Here is a 15580-nt window from a genome sequence, read left to right as displayed (position 1 = left end):
TGCTTGGAGCTGCCACCATATTGCTGCGACTGCTCAGTTATCATCAATCAGTTCGTGCGGAGTCGACTGAACAGATCAAATTTCATTTCTTCTTCATTTCACACCTTTCTGGCTCAAAGTCATCTTAAACTTAGCACAGATAGCGAGCTCTCTTCTATCATACTAACATGTCACCACATGTAGACCTTTCATATCATAAACGGGTTTGGTGGAAAGAAGCAACATTCTACCAGATCTATCCCGCGTCATTCAAGGATAGCAATGGGGATGGCTGGGGAGATGTTCCTGGTATACTCGAAAAAATCAACTATATCGCATCTCTCGGTGTCGATGTAGTGTGGCTGTCGCCCATGTTTGACTCCCCTCAGATCGACATGGTAAGAACTCTGGTGTATGAGATACATATGAAGTTTGTACTAACTCATACACCACAATATTAGGGCTACGATGTTTCTGATTATGAAGGCGTATATGCACCATACGGCACAGTGCAAGATGTCGAGAAGCTCATCAAAGCTTGCCATGAAAATCATATGAAGATCATTCTTGACCTGGTCGTGAATCACACTAGCGATCAGCACGCCTGGTTCAAGGAAAGTCGAAGTTCAAAAACCAATCCAAAAAGAAACTGGTATTTCTGGCAACCTGCGCGGTACGATGAGCAAGGGAATCGCATGCCGCCTACCAACTACCGTTCATACTTCGCCGGCGGAACCTGGACTTGGGATGAGCACACAGAAGAATACTATCTCCACCTCTATGACAAATCCCAACCAGACCTGAACTGGGAAAACGAAGACTGTAGGAAAGCAATTTACGACTCGGCAATGCGCTTCTGGCTCGACAAAGGCATCGATGGGTTCCGAGTAGACACGGTAAACAAGTACTCCAAAGTCTTTCCCTTCGCCGATGCACCCGTCACGGATCCTACCAGTGACATCCAACCTGCCGCTCAAATGTGGTGCAATGGGCCTCGGATTCACGAGTTCATCAAGGAGATTAATTACAACGTCCTTTCCCATTACAGGACCTATGACGGCCAGCCCGTCGTAACAGTAGGTGAACTGTCCATGTGTCCAGACCCTGAGTCAGTTATCCCGTACGTTAGCGCAGCGCAAAAGGAGCTAGATATGGTTTTCCAGTTTGACATTACACATCTAGGCCAAGGTCCTCCAGGCTGCAACGACAAGTACGATTTTGCTAAGTGGGAACTACCGGATATGAAGCGCATAGTAGAGAAGTGGCAGTGCTTCATTGAGGGAACCGACGCATGGACGACCGTCTTTAACGAGAATCACGACAATGGCCGGAGTATATCGCGTTTCGCCAATGATGCTCCAGAGTGGCGGGAGAAGAGTGGCAAGCTACTTGCTTTGTGGTTGATCGGTCAGACTGGGTCACTATTCCTCTATCAAGGCCAAGAAATCGGCATGATTAACGCTCCGGCTTCTTGGGATGTGAGCGAAGAGTACAAGGATGTCGAAAGTCAGAATTACTGGGCTGAAGCCGTGAGGTTAGCAGATAACGGTACAGATCCTACGCGTAAAGAGAGGATTAAGCGTGGGTTGCAGCTCATGGCTAGAGATCATGCGAGATTACCTTTCCAGTGGGACGAAAGCGTAAATAGTGGGTTTTCAACGGGTGAGCCGTGGATGAGGGTGCATGACGAGTATCCTGCCATCAATGCTGCAGCGCAAGAGAAGGGTGCGGACAGTGTGCTTTCGTTTTACAAGCGCGCGCTCAGATTGAGGAAAGAACACAAAGACGTTTTTGTATATGGGTCGTTCGAACTGGTGGATACAGAGGGGACGGAGATGTTTATCTACAAGAAGAGGTTTGAGGAGAAGACAGCGCTTGTGGTGCTCAACTTCACAACGAAAGGACAGCGAATAGAGTACGATTTCGAGGGCTTGAGGCTGCTTGTGAGCTCGTACGGGAAGGCGATGGACTCTGTGCTGCGACCGCTTGAGGGCAGGATCTACATCGACTACTGAAAGGGCGGTGTCAAGTATGTTGGCGAGAACTTGTAGACTTTGTCGATGCGCTATCAAGGGTATACTACAATGCAAAACTCGCATGCTACTTTCCTTCTATTGTCCCACCCATTTTCCAACAATTGGAAGATACTTGTATAGTTCGTCGTATTCCTTGCCTACCCAGCCCACCATCTTGCCGTCTCTTCCAACAACACCCAAGCCGCCCGCTAGCCACAATGCCGTGAGAGCCGCACTAATCCCGTTGATGGTATACCATCTCCTCTTCCTGACTAACGCCCGGTCCTCTTCTGTCATCTTAACTTGGCTTGGTGCCCAGCCCAACCATTTGGCCGCACCCCAGACGAAATGCCATACGCCAATTCCTACGAGTGCTGTGAAACCAGTAAACGAAACGGCTGGGTGTAGTGCGAAGCCGTGAGAAATGTATTGGAGGTTGATCAAGGACGAATCTCCGTGTGCGTATAGCGGCAGGATACGAGTAGTCCAGACATGAAAGCTAGCAAAAGGTACCAAAGCGTAGCCCAACGCACTCGTCCCACTCAGTTGTGGCCATGGAATTGTGCGCTTGTCGGTTCGTGTCTCTGCACCGTATTTCTTAAGAGCCTGTCTCCTTCTCCATAGCCGTAGTGCGATTCCAGACGTGACATGTGCAACGAGGGGAAGACCAACGAGGAGGGGTTCGGTGAGGGCAGATTGGTAGTATGGTCGTGTGAGCAAAAGGTAGCGATTCGATTCGAGGACAGAGCGCGTGGCAAGCGGTATTATGGAGACGTTTGTTATGTGGAGGGCGGCGAAGGCTGTGAAGGTGTAGGAAGAATACTTTTGTATGCGGAGAACTACAGAGCAACGTCAGCATTGCATCCCTCGACCTCATGGCAGTAAGGATACGTACGCCACCAAGCTGTTCCATGATCACCCAACCGCAATCCCAATGTGTTCATCCTTCGAATTCCTCTCATCTCCTCTGTTTCCTTCTCAGGTCGTTCCTGTTCGGGGAAATAGTCTTTTTCTCTGAACTCCATCGGTGTGTCTTCGACCGGCGAAGGGTCGACTTGTGTAAGGCCCATGACGCCCATCTCTTCATCCTCTACCGGCGGTAGATCTGGATTGATCTCCATCTTGTACTCTGCGTCGTGGTGGTGCAGATTGCAGTGGTTAGAGAAACGCTACGTTGCTGAGACATTGAATGACGTTGATTCGGTGAGAGAAATAAGTGGGGCTTTGTTGGACCGAGGCGCGTGCAGTTGAGCCGCAACACCAAACGTTCTATCACCACAACGACGCGACTTTACAACCCCGCAACCCCACATTCTACCGACTCGCTTAGAAACCGCTACGTCTGTGGGTGTAGCGCGCCAGTAACACATTTAAGGACTGGAGCACATCATACATCAACGCGACCATGCCTCCAGTACGTATTCATCCTACTCACTCTTCCTCGTGCGTCCATTGACACAATGCGTAGCGGAATAACCCTTTACCGGCGGCAGTCCGCCTGTTCAACTGCACAATATGCGACAAAGGCTACCCGCGCCAACTCGATTACGAGAACCATCTCCGCTCCTACGACCACAACCACCGCCAACGTCTCGCCGATATGAAGAAGCTCACTGCTTCAAACGAAACCGAAAGTAGCAAGCCAAAGCAGGGTTTAGAGATGCGCAGTATCGATGTCGAGAACGCGAATAAGAAACCTGGTGTTGGAAGTCGGTTTACCAAGATCGGTGGAGGTGGTGCTGCGGGTGCTGCAGGAGGCAGGTTTAAGAAGGTTGGTGTGGCTGTTAGTGGGAAGGAAGGTGGTTACGAGGATGTGAGTGGCAAGACTGGGGAGGAGACAAAGAAGGTCGTAGATAGCGTAGAAGTTCCTGCTGCTGCTGCTGCTGCTACTGCAATGCCTGTCGTGGACGCCGATGCTAAGAAAGAAGAGGACGTCGTCATGGCAAATGACGAAGAGGGCGAAGAGATTACTTGGGAAGAGTACGACTTCACAAAGCCAACTGGATGCGATCATGCGAGCTGTCCGGGGTGCAAGACGGATGGCATATGGAGCGGCGAATGGATGGCTGTGGATGCCGTTTGATAAGGGGTGTTCATTGTTCTCATTCTAACCCTGACACTGCTACTGCACTCGTGCAACGAGCAGGTATCACAGTAGTCGAGAGTTCCTCATATTGCATAGCGCCGGCGTTCAAGGAGTCGGCACACAGTCCATACTCATGGCAGTTGGGAGATTTGTAAGTGTATTACAGTCGTTCTACGAAGTTCGTTTTTTCAGCTGCTTCTTGTCTCCTAATACCCCGGACTCAATCATTAGATCCTTCTCTGCGATCTTAAGTAATAGGGAGTCTTTCTAGTCTCTTCCAATCCCTCCACATAGTCTTGAACTGCAGTGCATAGTGGCTTTACCCAATAATCAATCTGTTTCCAGTCCGTGCTCTTTCGGAGACCTTCAGGTAAAGGCACCAGGTAGATGATGTACTTGTCTTCGTGTGTAGTAACGTAAGCGCAAGGTCGGCGGTGGTGAATGCATGCGTCATCCGCAGTCCTTCTGGGCTCACCGCCTTGACTATACTGGTCGCTGACAGGCTCATCGCGACGACTATGAATGCAGCACCTTCTCTCCACACTTCTTGCCGGGTCGTGAGTAAGTTTTGCGTATCTTTTAGCCCTCTTCTTGCCGGTCAAGCACATCTCTTTAAAACGTCGCTCAAGCTCGACTCGGACTGGGATGGGTAGGTCGTTCATATCTTTCAACGTATCAGGGCCCGACAAGTTGGGAATCCGCAAGTACACTGCCAGGTCTGCCGGTTCTTGTAGATCTTCCGCTTTTGCTCGAACATCAGTCTCGGCTTCCGCATCTCTTGCCTCGCTAGTGATCTCGATGATATCCTCCTCTTTCTTTACTATGATTTGCGCCACAGGCTGGTTGGCGTTCTGAGCTACAGTTGCATCGATTCTTGCTCGCTTCGAGTTGTTGGATATCGCTGTAGAGTTACTCCGCTTATTGGATGTAAAGACCGGTTCGTGCGCGGACACAGGATGCATAGCCAGTGGATCATAAGCGAGCGGTTGCTCTTGCAGAACTACAACAAGCAGGATCGTGTTAGCAAGCCCACCGAAAGTGGTAATGTCGGACGTACTTGGAAGTCCAGCTATCTCGCGAAGGAGAAGTAAGAAGGCATTCTTCACTTTTCTGGGAGGGAGATGTTCCACAATATTGCCGCGGTCCGCTTCGTCCAATCTCAGCAAAGCCTTCACTAGGCCATCGGTGTCGGTGTTGATGTCCATGCTGCATTTATGTGACCGAAGACGATCAAGTACTCTCCACGACGGATCAGTATATCACAGTTGGTAGAGAGAGGTAAGCGGTAGGGCGAGTGACTGAGAGACAATGTTGTTTGGAATGCGTTTGTCGACAGTTAGGCAACCTTGGCATCGGATCCTAAAGAGGAAGCGGTCAACCAACGGTCACTCACCTCACCTTCCCTACAAAGATGAGAGAAGTTTTTGGAGACAACGCACTTCGTCACAGGACGATGCCATTCTCGACTATATGTAGGCACAGGCCGGCAAAGCTGGATGGCCAGTAGGTTTTCTTCTATTCTTTGAATCTCTGATTACTACCTCACATGCGCAGATAGGCTTGAGGCATTGTCTTCGCCTCTCAACGTTCATCGTATAGAACCCCTCTGCTTGTCCAGCTATTTTACCCGTCTCTCAAGATCTTCGTTGGTCTTGTGGATTTGCCACCGCAAAGGGGTTGAAGAACGCCGATTATTTACACTGGCTCGTCAGCAAGGTACAGTTCATTATGGTCGGCGTGCTTACTCTATCCAATAGCTGAGCTCAGTCCAGACCTTGCCCACCCGCCTCCCTGGGGGCAGGGGCACGAAGCATATATTTATTGTGCCGTCGGCCCGTTTGACAAAGTGTGCACAAGGATAACCACCTGTTATGCACTGGTCGTCCGCTGTCTCCTTAAGACTGCCACCTATATAATAAAGAGACCTACTACTAAGACGACTATTTCTCGAAACGACCAAGGACTGGATACATGCAGGCATGGTCATGTAGTGCTCGGGATTTTGCAACAATTTCTCATAGTTATCAAGTACCCATGGCTGTGACCTCCATAACTCTGCAAACCGGCAGTACATGTCTTGTCGAACGTCGTTTGGTAGTTCCATAAAGGTCTTGTAGACCTGTTTCCCATCAACCCCCCGGATAAGAAGGCATACAGGTAGATTGAGATGTCCATGGTAGTCCGCTGCAGTAGTATGGGCGAAACGGGCTTGTGTCGAACCTTCTCCAACAGGATGAGATGGTAGAAGCATGCCATAACCATTGCCTCCGATACCATCTTGCACTGCTGAGGACTGACGAGATGATGCGGCCAGGCTGTTACGACTGCTACTCCCAGAGCTAGTTTGTGCCTCTGGAGGTTCAGTGGTCTGTGTCCTTTCAAGGTCGGGTGATATCTTTGGGGCCGAGACACTGCCAACTCTGCCACCAGGTTGTACTGGTGGAGACTCCTCTCGTTTTATTGGATTGTTTGGCTGAACAACAATATTGGAATTTTCCCACTCGTCGTCACTAACAAGATCAATCGTCTCATGCTCTTGCTTGACTGCCACTGCGTTCAAGTTGTTCCCGACGACTTCGGTCGGAGAACTATCAGTTCTGGGTCGTTTATGGTTCCGCAGAGTCACCGCGGTGTGTGCTCGATTGGTCACATTGCTAGGCTCTTCGCGTGCAACATGTACGGTGGGCTCAGCATGAGGGTTTTGATTCGACTGAGTCTGAATGGCAACGTTTTCTGAGAGTGTTAGTTGACATATGTTTGGGATCGTGGTGGTCGGACCAACCTCGATCCTGGTCTCGTTCTCGAAGAGCGACCTTGAGAAGCGCAATGAGGTCCTGTTGCGGCAGAAAACCCAATATGCGATCACGGCCTGCCTCAGTCAATCGCTGTAGATCACCCAGTAGACCGTCGATCCGATCGGTATCACTCATACTGCAAGCTGCATGCTGTGTGATGTGCTCAGATGCCCGTGTCATTGATCGGACCCACGACCGCCGCACGATCACGTGATGTACACGCTAACGGGGTGATCTGTGCAGGAACATCGAAGTTCCATCTCATTGCTCTCTCTAGTTGGATAACATCGCATCTCACAGGTAATACAATCTCGACTCCGAACCACCACCCGTTACACAAGGATGGTATGGCAAGAGAACACCTGACTCTAAAATTGGTCTTCAAGGTTAGCATAGAGGCGTGCTATCAAACTTACCGCCGTGACAACAGCTCTTACCAAAGGAGTAAACATGCTCTAGTCAAACGCTAATCATCCTATCAACTTTACCACCCAGGTTTGCTTCTCACTCAAGCCTCGTAGCATTTTCTAACCTATTTATTGAAGCGCGTCTTCCGACTAGGCAATTTCTAGGCTTCCCCATTAAGATAGTCGCAGCAAGTAGCAACCGCTGAAGACGGCTTAGTTACATGTGGAGTACGCAGATCATGCGTAGCGTAAGGTTTTACGGCCGTAAGGTCCAAAGCGAGTGTGGACTTCACGTAGTTTGTGTAGCCGCTAGGCTGATGCTACCCTTGAATTTTACGTCATCGCAGACAGATGTTCAGCCGTTATGTGATGGGGCAACTGAGTAGACCCTCCTTTCTCAACCGGGACTATCAAGTCCTCAGAATCCAGTAAACACCGCGCAGCAACAAAGCAGGAGACTTAGGCTCCAGCGTTCGTGCAAATGCAATATTGAAAATCACCAGTTCCGTAATGACGAACTATATGCTCGACTAAGGCTTAAAGCCAAAGCATATGAATGTGTATATCTAACAACCTACTTAGATAATACCACAAAGTCCTCAAATGATGCTATAACTTATGATGATCGCAATACGTGGCGACAGAGCAACGGGAGAACCTCCGCCTGCCACTCTTGATCTGCAGACAGCGCATAGCTTCACGACAATTCCAGTAGCACAAAACTCGGCTACTAGCATAATCCTGTTTCCCATGATTCGACTGTCTAAACCATTATCCCCTCACCCTTACGTACGAGACCGGAGGGCGAGGCTCGGAGCGATCGAGTCAATCACTAATCAGCCACAAGGCATTCTACCAGTTTACCCAGGACTAATCGTGTTCAAGGATCACGCTTTTGTCGAAACAATATGTACTGCAAGTGAATCACAGCTAGGTGCCTATTCGCTCGAGAAACCTGCGAAACAATATATAAAGCATCTGAACTTCTCCTATCTACTCAAGCAGAAAGCTGTCCTTCGCCAAACAGCCAACTTCCAATTACAATGCCTCTCTGGAGAATCTACGCCCATCCCGACACCTTCACTCTTGATCAGAAGAGAGATATTGCCGCCGCAATAACGAAACATTATGATGTCCTACCAGTCTTTTACGTCGATGTCATCTTTGTCGATTGCAAAGAGGGGAATGTATGGGTTGGTCTAGAATCAAAGACGAATTTTGTTCGTGTTGTCGTAGAACAGATTGCACGGGCAATGCCAAGTCCAGACACTGCAGAAGGTCGAGCATGGCGTACTGGATGGATGGACAAGATTAACGAGGTATATGGCTGGCATGCGCTGTGTCACGCAGAACACTCTAACTTCATACGCAGACTCTTCGTCCATACATACTCGACAGAAAGGAGCTTGACTGGGAAATGCATATCTCAGAGACTCCGCGGGACCTGTGGCGTGTTCAAGGCATCGATCCCCCGCCAACGGATTCTGAGGCAGAAAAGTCTTGGAAGGCAAAGAATTACGCTCATCCCTACTAAACTCTCGATACTATCGGACATGATCGCCGTAAGTATCGGAATGATAGAAGGGTCAATCTCAAACATGATAATCACGATTTTGCGCTCCTCCAGCAACATTGCTCCCAGTGAAAACTTATGAAATCTTCGTGTTGTGCTGCGAGACGCTGTGGAAACCGAATCAAATGCCAGCCCTGTTCGGATGCAAGACTGCTATCTTTATTAACCCCGACCTGATTAAGGCTGTTTGCCGCCTAGGTGATTGCCTTGATACATTTGCTGCTTGCGAAATGATTCGATATGCAAGGGTGCGTGGCAATTCTATCTTATCGTGCTGTTGCTATAGCAAGCCTAGACAAACTTCTCGCATCCAAGAAGCTATTAGTATGTTCAGTCTCAGTCTTAGTCTCATTCTTCCACTTGACCGGACCGCGCACTTGAATATGACGACAACTCATCCATATGAATCTGCCCTTAGCACTGAGCGCATTACAGTGTATGCTGACACACTCCTCAGCCTGACGAAAGGCAGAAAAATCAGTAGACACCCATGTTTCGGTTCCGCTCGTACTGCAGCATTCATCCACGAACTAACAGAGAAGCAGCTTGACTATGTCGTCGCCAGACTCTTACAGCTCGGTCACGATGAATCAGTAAGTCACTCATTTATAAATGTGATCAGGCGTTACGTGGGCGACTCGGATAAGATATATCCCGGTGAGAGTAAGTAGATCTGACTATGCTCATAACTCTAGAATTTGTGCTGACATCCTGTCTCATCATAGTGAGTAATCGGGAACTTGGCGAGAGAACAGCAACTTATTGGAACGGGAGAATTGATGACGCCAATGGCAGAACCCACGCCTGGAGAAGGTCCATCAGGGAAGAAGTGCTAGTCGGTTTACTTGGGGATTGTGTGTCGAAAAACAAACTTGATTCGACACGTAGTAAGCCATCCACATAAATGAACGCGGATTTGATACTGACCATCAGCAGCGGTCATATCACCCGAAGGTAATCCAGACTGGGCTACGATATGCGCTAGGAAGATTATGGACAGGATCGTCCCAGCAGGAACGGACAACGATACCGCAATGACAGTGATAGTGACGCAGCAACCAGATCGGGGAACAGGGGCTGATGGCAGACAAGGATGGTTTGGCTTCGATTCGAACGGTGACCGACCAGCAGAAACATAGCTCGTACGCTTGATGAAAGTGCTAGTGGAATCATCCGGGCGATTTATAAAATCTCATGCAGACTTCCGATAATTGCTCTTGCCTCGTCTTGCAGGCGCTTCACCAGACTTCCAGCATCCTCGACACTATGCACCAGGCCGACTGCAGCCCCGGCATATGTAGCTAGTCTTCCCTCTGGTCCCCACCCAGCATCTCCCGACTTCTCAGCTTCGTCATGAAGTTTCTTCAGCTCCTCAAACGAGACACCCGCTTGGTGATCATGCCAGCTTTTATTCGTAATGCCGCGGGGGCTATACTGCTCGGGCCAGCCCATAGTGCCTCGTAGATGGTTGTACAGCATCGTTTTGGTCGTGCTTTGAGCACCGTCCGTAGCGCGTACAACTTCGTTCTGATAGCCTTTGCTGATGCGGGCTTCGGTAGATGCGAGGAAGCGTGTACCCATAGCCACGCCATGAGATCCAAGAGCAAGTGCAGCAGCGATACCGCGGCCATCAGCGATTCCTCCAGCGGCTATCAATGATATTCTTGAATCGCGAACTTGATCTGCGACTTCGGGGAAGAGAGTCATGATGCCCATGCCGTCTATTGCCCTTCCATGACCACCGGCTTCCACACCTTGGATCACCAGTACGTCTGGTTGGTGAGCGCTATTCGCAGCCTCTACACTCTCTTTCAGGGTACCAGTCTGGATCCATATGTGAATACCAGGCGACGCCTCACGAAGGCTGGCTGTCCATTCGTCCAGCTCGTCTTGTCCCCTTCGAGGAGCGAACAGCCATGCAGCGCAAGGATGATACTCTCCTACTGCTTTGGTTGCTGACTGAAGATCTCCGTTCCAGAGCTGGAATCCTACACCCAGCGGCAGTGTCTTCCCACATTGATATGAGTCTGGAAAGAAAGACCTTGGAGTCTCGCTCAGCATTTCGCGTACCGTTTTAAGATCTTTAGCTGTATCTTCAGGCTTAGCACCGGGGCCAATGAAACCTAAACCACCAGCTTTGGACACTTCAAGAGCTAAGCGGGGACCAGCCATGACGCGCATTGGTGCGCCGACGATGAAAGGAGAGGCGATCCAAGGGAAGGCATTGGTAAGCTTCGTGCGCATCCTGCCTGAAGTCATCGCGTTGCGTATTGGATTCATATCCACGCTCTATTGTTACGAAGAATCGAGTGCGGATATCATTTATAGTCATGAAGCGAGGTTCATGGTCGTAACGTGAAGACCGGTAAGCGCAGTGCCTACGTAGGAACTCTGATGTACGAATTAGCTTCGTACACCACTGTTCCAAGCTTTACCAAAGACCACATATTACGGATTGGGTGTCTTAGGACTTTGCAGTTCCTACCAATGCTTGGAGACTTTGCGACTTCTCCACGGAGAAAGTGTGTTCAGCGCGTTTTGGTTACGTCAAAGCACACGATGAGAGGAGCGCTCTCGCGTCAAGGGCGCGTTCAGATGACTCGCGAGGGGCACGGGCCTACTTTTACCTCCAGCACTCGGTCGAGCATCCGTACCTACCAAGCTAATATCGCGCAGTCGTCCTTGTGAGTATGGATGAAGCCAGGCCCAGAGATAACGGTATTCAGATGTGACAGTCGCGTCAGAGACAGAGCGGACCGAACGAAATCCTCCCGATCTCTCTCCTTCCGATTTCGTCCGCAATTCGAGAGTAATAGTCAGAACTGTGACGATGAGAAATCAGAAGGAGCTTGGGCAATGGAGTGTCGAGAGTAGTCAAGATAGAACCTATATGCCCCGTCGTTGCGCTAGCATGTCAGAAATGTCAGAGAGTCAGAAGGCGTAGGATTTTACCCTGGTTGGCCTGACCCGCGGAGTCAGTATGGACGCAACTCCGCATTTTGGGTACAACGCAAATGCCAATTGAAACCAATGTAGAGATTTGTTCAACAAATGTCGCGCACCAAATATTGGCTATGGATACTATCCGTGCACAGCTTGGAACCGGACGAACACTCCGCGTCCTTCCTGCTACTTATATATTGGCCGCAGGATAGACTTTCCCGAGCCATCTTCATCAGACGACACTACAATCTTGGACGAAAAGCAAATCAACCTCGATCCAAACAAAATGGTTATTAAAGTAGGACTTATTGGTCTCAGTTCCGTCACCACCAATGTCTCCGCCAGTCCAGGAGATAGTTGGGCCGCAAGGTACATACACTACCTTTCGAGTATCTGTTTGAGCCAGACTAACACCTACACTTAGCGCACATCTACCGTACCTACTCGCCTCGCCACATTACGAGATATTAGCTCTCTGTAACTCAAGTGTGAAGTCGGCGCAAACAGCAGCTCAGCGTTACAATCTACCGTCCAGCGTCAAGGCCTATGGTAGCTCTGAGGATCTGGCTAAGGATCCTGATGTCGACCTGGTCGTCTGCTCGGTTCGGGTGGATAGGCATCACCAGTTGATGATGCCTGTCATCAAGGCAGGCAAGGATGTCTACGTTGAATGGCCGCTAGCATCCAACCTCACTCAGGCTACAGAGATGTACACGGCAGCCCAGAAGAGCGGCAGCAAGACCATCGTCGGGCTGCAATCCCGATCGAACCCCTATATCCAAAAGATCAAGGAGCTAGTAGCGAACAAAACTGTAGGAGAACTCCTGAGCTCGACACAGGAATTCACTCTTGGTTGGGTCGGCGACGTCGAGCCCCCTACAGTCGAATACTTCACCAAGAAAGAAAGCGGTGGCAACTTCCTCACAATCCTCTTTGGTCACACTGCAGACCCCGTCTTTCATGCGTTGGGCGGCTTGGAAGAACTTTCCGCGCTATTGACGACTCGCTGGCCCAGGACCAAGCTGTTGCACGCAGATGGAAGCTTCAACCGTATGATTCAACGCGATACACCCGATCACGTCATGCTGCAAGGTACTCTCAAGAACAATGGCGCGCCTATCTCGATGACAGCAAGGAGTGGTAAGGGATTCAAGGATTCGCCAAATCTTGTCTGGAGGGTCTTTGGCACCAAGGGCGAGATTCGCTTGACGTCCGCTGCTATGCTTACTCTTGCGCTTGGTGGAGAGAAGATTGAGGTGTTTGATCATGAGAAGGATACAGTGGAGGTAGTGAATGTGGAGTATGCTGAGGCAGTAAAAGACTTATCGCCTTTTGCCAAGGATATCGGTATGTTGTATGAAGGCTTTGTCAAGGGGTGGGGTGTAGAGGAAGGGTTCGTCGACTTTGAACAAGCGGTTGGTATGCACAAGATTATTGATTGTATAGAGAAGAGCAGCGAAGAAAGGAGATACAAGAAGATAGCGGTATGATACAAGGCCAAGTAAGTTGACATGAGTCAAGAGAAATAGATAGAATCATCAAAACCAGCTCTCCTTCAGATGGAATATTCCAGTCATTCACATGAGCGGATGATGCGCATATACATTGAGTTTGATCTAACTAACATCCAACACTATCATCACATCACCATTCGTGGTGTATCCAAAAGTCTCTACCAATATCCGTGAATAATCATAAAATGTCTGCCGACCTCAAAGTCGACAGCTAGCTAGCGCCGTGCTCAAATGGCATTTGCCAGAAGGGTATCCAAACCTTAAACAGAAAAGAAAAAGCAAATCATCGCCGCTCATTGAAGTGGTTCGCCAGAATCATAAACGTCGTAAACTTAGTAAGCTTGATAAACTCCCTGCCGCACATGGTCAGGAACAAGTTCTCTCTACTCGCGCAACAAGCCGCCAATGCCAAGACCTACACCTTGATCGAGCCGTCCGCGCTTGGGCGGACTTGTTTGAGTGCGGAGATCCGCTGTTGAAGGCATGCGACCGCGCTTTAATTCGCCTGCACGAGTGAGGCCGGAGCCTTTCTTGACTTGGCCGAAGATTTTGGTTTGCACGAGGTTCGGTGGTTGAGCTAGTGGTGGAGCGGACATCATGCCCTTGGCAGGTGGTGCTCTTTGCAGGAGACTTCTTGCCATCTGGCTGGCTTGGGACTCGGGCACCTCATCCTCTTCACGGTCAGTGAAGGCTTCCTCTTCATCGGCACTGGACGCGGTAATGGTCGAGTTGCTACTTTGACGACGCGTGTTTGATGGCTTAGCCTGGTAGTGCGCTGGGGGAGCTGATTGCGGAATGTTGGTTGGGACAAAAAGTGGCGGTGTGCGGGGCACTTCGGCGCGGGGGAACGCAACTCTTCTGTTTGGTGTTTGTGGCAGCGAAGACATGGACTGTGCGCCTCGCTGGTGACTGAAACGTGATCGGGGAGCATGTTGCCTGATGGGCGTTGTGGGAGCAGTAGCTACCTCCTGGCTCAGCATCTTGTCGGCCAACAGAAGAGCTTCAAAGTTGTTTGGACCTCTGCTTTCCTCGGAGAGGTGTGGCACTCTGTTAAGAACGTTTCTGGGAGTTGGCTGATGTGGGGTTCCATAGTTTGATCGTGGCGAGGATTGCTCGATCTGCTCAAGAAGGGGTGCGATGTGATCGCGGTTCTTGCGAATCCTCGTCTTGAGTCGATCATTCTCATCCAGGAGGCTAGCAAGCTCGCCTTCTCGATGCTCGGTGACACGCTTTTGCTGCTCAAGCATATCGCGAAGCTCCTCATTTTCGCTCTGCAACATCTGATTCTGGCGGCTCATTTCTGACAACATGACTGTATTGGCTGCGTTTGCCGACTCTTGGTAGGTTTGTTCTGGGGTCACCATGTTGTTTCGGCGTTTCTCTTCAGCTTGCTGCAGAACGTCAAGCTCTCGCTGAGCCATAGCTAGCTCGACAGCCATTCGACTTGCAGACTCCTGGCTCTCCATTACAGCCATATTGTACTGAAGTTTGTAGTGCGCTGCGGAGAGCCGCATGTCACGCAAGGCATTAGAGATGTTATTGACCATGGTTCTCAGCTCCTCAGCCGAGGCACTGTTGACCTGGTCTTGTGGGTAGAGACCTGCACCCATGTCTGTCAAGGCAGACGGCTGGTTAGGCAACTTGCTGGTTGGTGGGGGAGATGTGAGCTGCGGAGTTGGAGGAGTAGGCGTCCTCATGGCTGCACGAGTACCAGGGACCTGGGAAGAGGGTGGAGGGGTCATAGAAGACGTAGTCCGGGGTGCGGGGGAGGTGAATTTGACTTGATCTGGGGACGCGAGTTTTGACATGGCAAGTGCTGCCGACTCAGCGGGCGACGGAGAACAAAGCTTTGGTGGTGTTTCAGGTTGCGCATTCTCGGTGGTAGGCATCAATGAGTCTTGCGACGGTAGGTAGTGCATTGCTTGTGGATCCATTCTGCCTCAGGCGCAATTGGCCGAAGCAGTGTGCGACAATCAGAAAGATGCAGAGGCTGTGCCTGGTCGGGAAAGATGACGTGTGGTCGAGAAGAAATTTGCTTTGTGCAATCCAACTCTGATACGCGGGAATTGTGGTGTCAAAGAGCTTGAGTATGTAGCGTTGGCGGTGGGTGACGCGGTTTAGCTAGGCGACGAAGACGATAGCGGTGGTAGCAGGGGTGCGCGTCGATGCGCGTTTGCCAAAGAAGAGTCGCGGAGGTTATGCGACCGTGATAGCGTCCAAACGGAAGTGAACAGGTGTTTGCAGAAGACGTGGCTCTTGCGGAGGGTA

General features: G+C 50.2%; 8 protein-coding genes across 8 annotated transcripts; 4 read left to right on the top strand and 4 right to left on the bottom strand.

Annotated features, from left to right (window-relative positions):
• Positions 1–167: 167 nt before the first annotated feature.
• Positions 168–1994, top strand: GT037_000242 (alpha-glucosidase-like protein maltase; the record flags this gene model as incomplete). Its single annotated transcript, XM_038925289.1, has 2 exons — positions 168–377; positions 441–1994. 2 exons carry the CDS (start codon positions 168–170, stop codon positions 1992–1994), a joined length of 1764 nt encoding a protein of 587 aa, XP_038791145.1.
• A 96-nt stretch (positions 1995–2090) lies between these two features.
• Positions 2091–3115, bottom strand: GT037_000241 (dimethylguanosine trna methyltransferase protein; the record flags this gene model as incomplete). The annotated part of the gene is made up of 2 exons (XM_038925288.1): positions 2091–2833; positions 2890–3115. 2 exons carry the CDS (start codon positions 3113–3115, stop codon positions 2091–2093), a joined length of 969 nt encoding a protein of 322 aa, XP_038791144.1.
• A 284-nt stretch (positions 3116–3399) lies between these two features.
• On the top strand, positions 3400–4077 carry GT037_000240 (uncharacterized protein; the record flags this gene model as incomplete). The annotated part of the gene is made up of 2 exons (XM_038925287.1): positions 3400–3408; positions 3463–4077. The coding sequence occupies 2 exons, from the start codon at positions 3400–3402 to the stop codon at positions 4075–4077; spliced, it is 624 nt and encodes a 207-aa protein (XP_038791143.1).
• Positions 4078–4307: 230 nt separating this feature from the next.
• GT037_000239 (uncharacterized protein) lies at positions 4308–7010 on the bottom strand (the record flags this gene model as incomplete). Its single annotated transcript, XM_038925286.1, has 3 exons — positions 4308–5319; positions 6153–6813; positions 6863–7010. The coding sequence occupies 3 exons, from the start codon at positions 7008–7010 to the stop codon at positions 4308–4310; spliced, it is 1821 nt and encodes a 606-aa protein (XP_038791142.1).
• A 1315-nt stretch (positions 7011–8325) lies between these two features.
• GT037_000238 (uncharacterized protein) lies at positions 8326–8816 on the top strand (the record flags this gene model as incomplete). Its single annotated transcript, XM_038925285.1, has 2 exons — positions 8326–8601; positions 8655–8816. 2 exons carry the CDS (start codon positions 8326–8328, stop codon positions 8814–8816), a joined length of 438 nt encoding a protein of 145 aa, XP_038791141.1.
• A 1221-nt stretch (positions 8817–10037) lies between these two features.
• Positions 10038–11114, bottom strand: GT037_000237 (2-nitropropane dioxygenase precursor; the record flags this gene model as incomplete). Its single annotated transcript, XM_038925284.1, has 1 exon — positions 10038–11114. The coding sequence occupies one exon, from the start codon at positions 11112–11114 to the stop codon at positions 10038–10040; it is 1077 nt and encodes a 358-aa protein (XP_038791140.1).
• Positions 11115–12006: 892 nt separating this feature from the next.
• Positions 12007–13288, top strand: GT037_000236 (uncharacterized protein; the record flags this gene model as incomplete). Its single annotated transcript, XM_038925283.1, has 2 exons — positions 12007–12167; positions 12223–13288. Coding segments are annotated over 2 exons (1227 nt in total), but the record flags the coding sequence as incomplete, so codon positions are not given.
• A 407-nt stretch (positions 13289–13695) lies between these two features.
• On the bottom strand, positions 13696–15246 carry GT037_000235 (uncharacterized protein; the record flags this gene model as incomplete). Its single annotated transcript, XM_038925282.1, has 1 exon — positions 13696–15246. One exon carries the CDS (start codon positions 15244–15246, stop codon positions 13696–13698), a length of 1551 nt encoding a protein of 516 aa, XP_038791138.1.
• Positions 15247–15580: the final 334 nt, after the last annotated feature.

Source organism: Alternaria burnsii (genome assembly GCF_013036055.1).
Source record: "Alternaria burnsii strain CBS107.38 chromosome Unknown 705, whole genome shotgun sequence".
NCBI lineage: Eukaryota > Fungi > Ascomycota > Dothideomycetes > Pleosporales > Pleosporaceae > Alternaria > Alternaria burnsii.
This window is presented reverse-complemented; position numbering and strand designations above follow the sequence as displayed.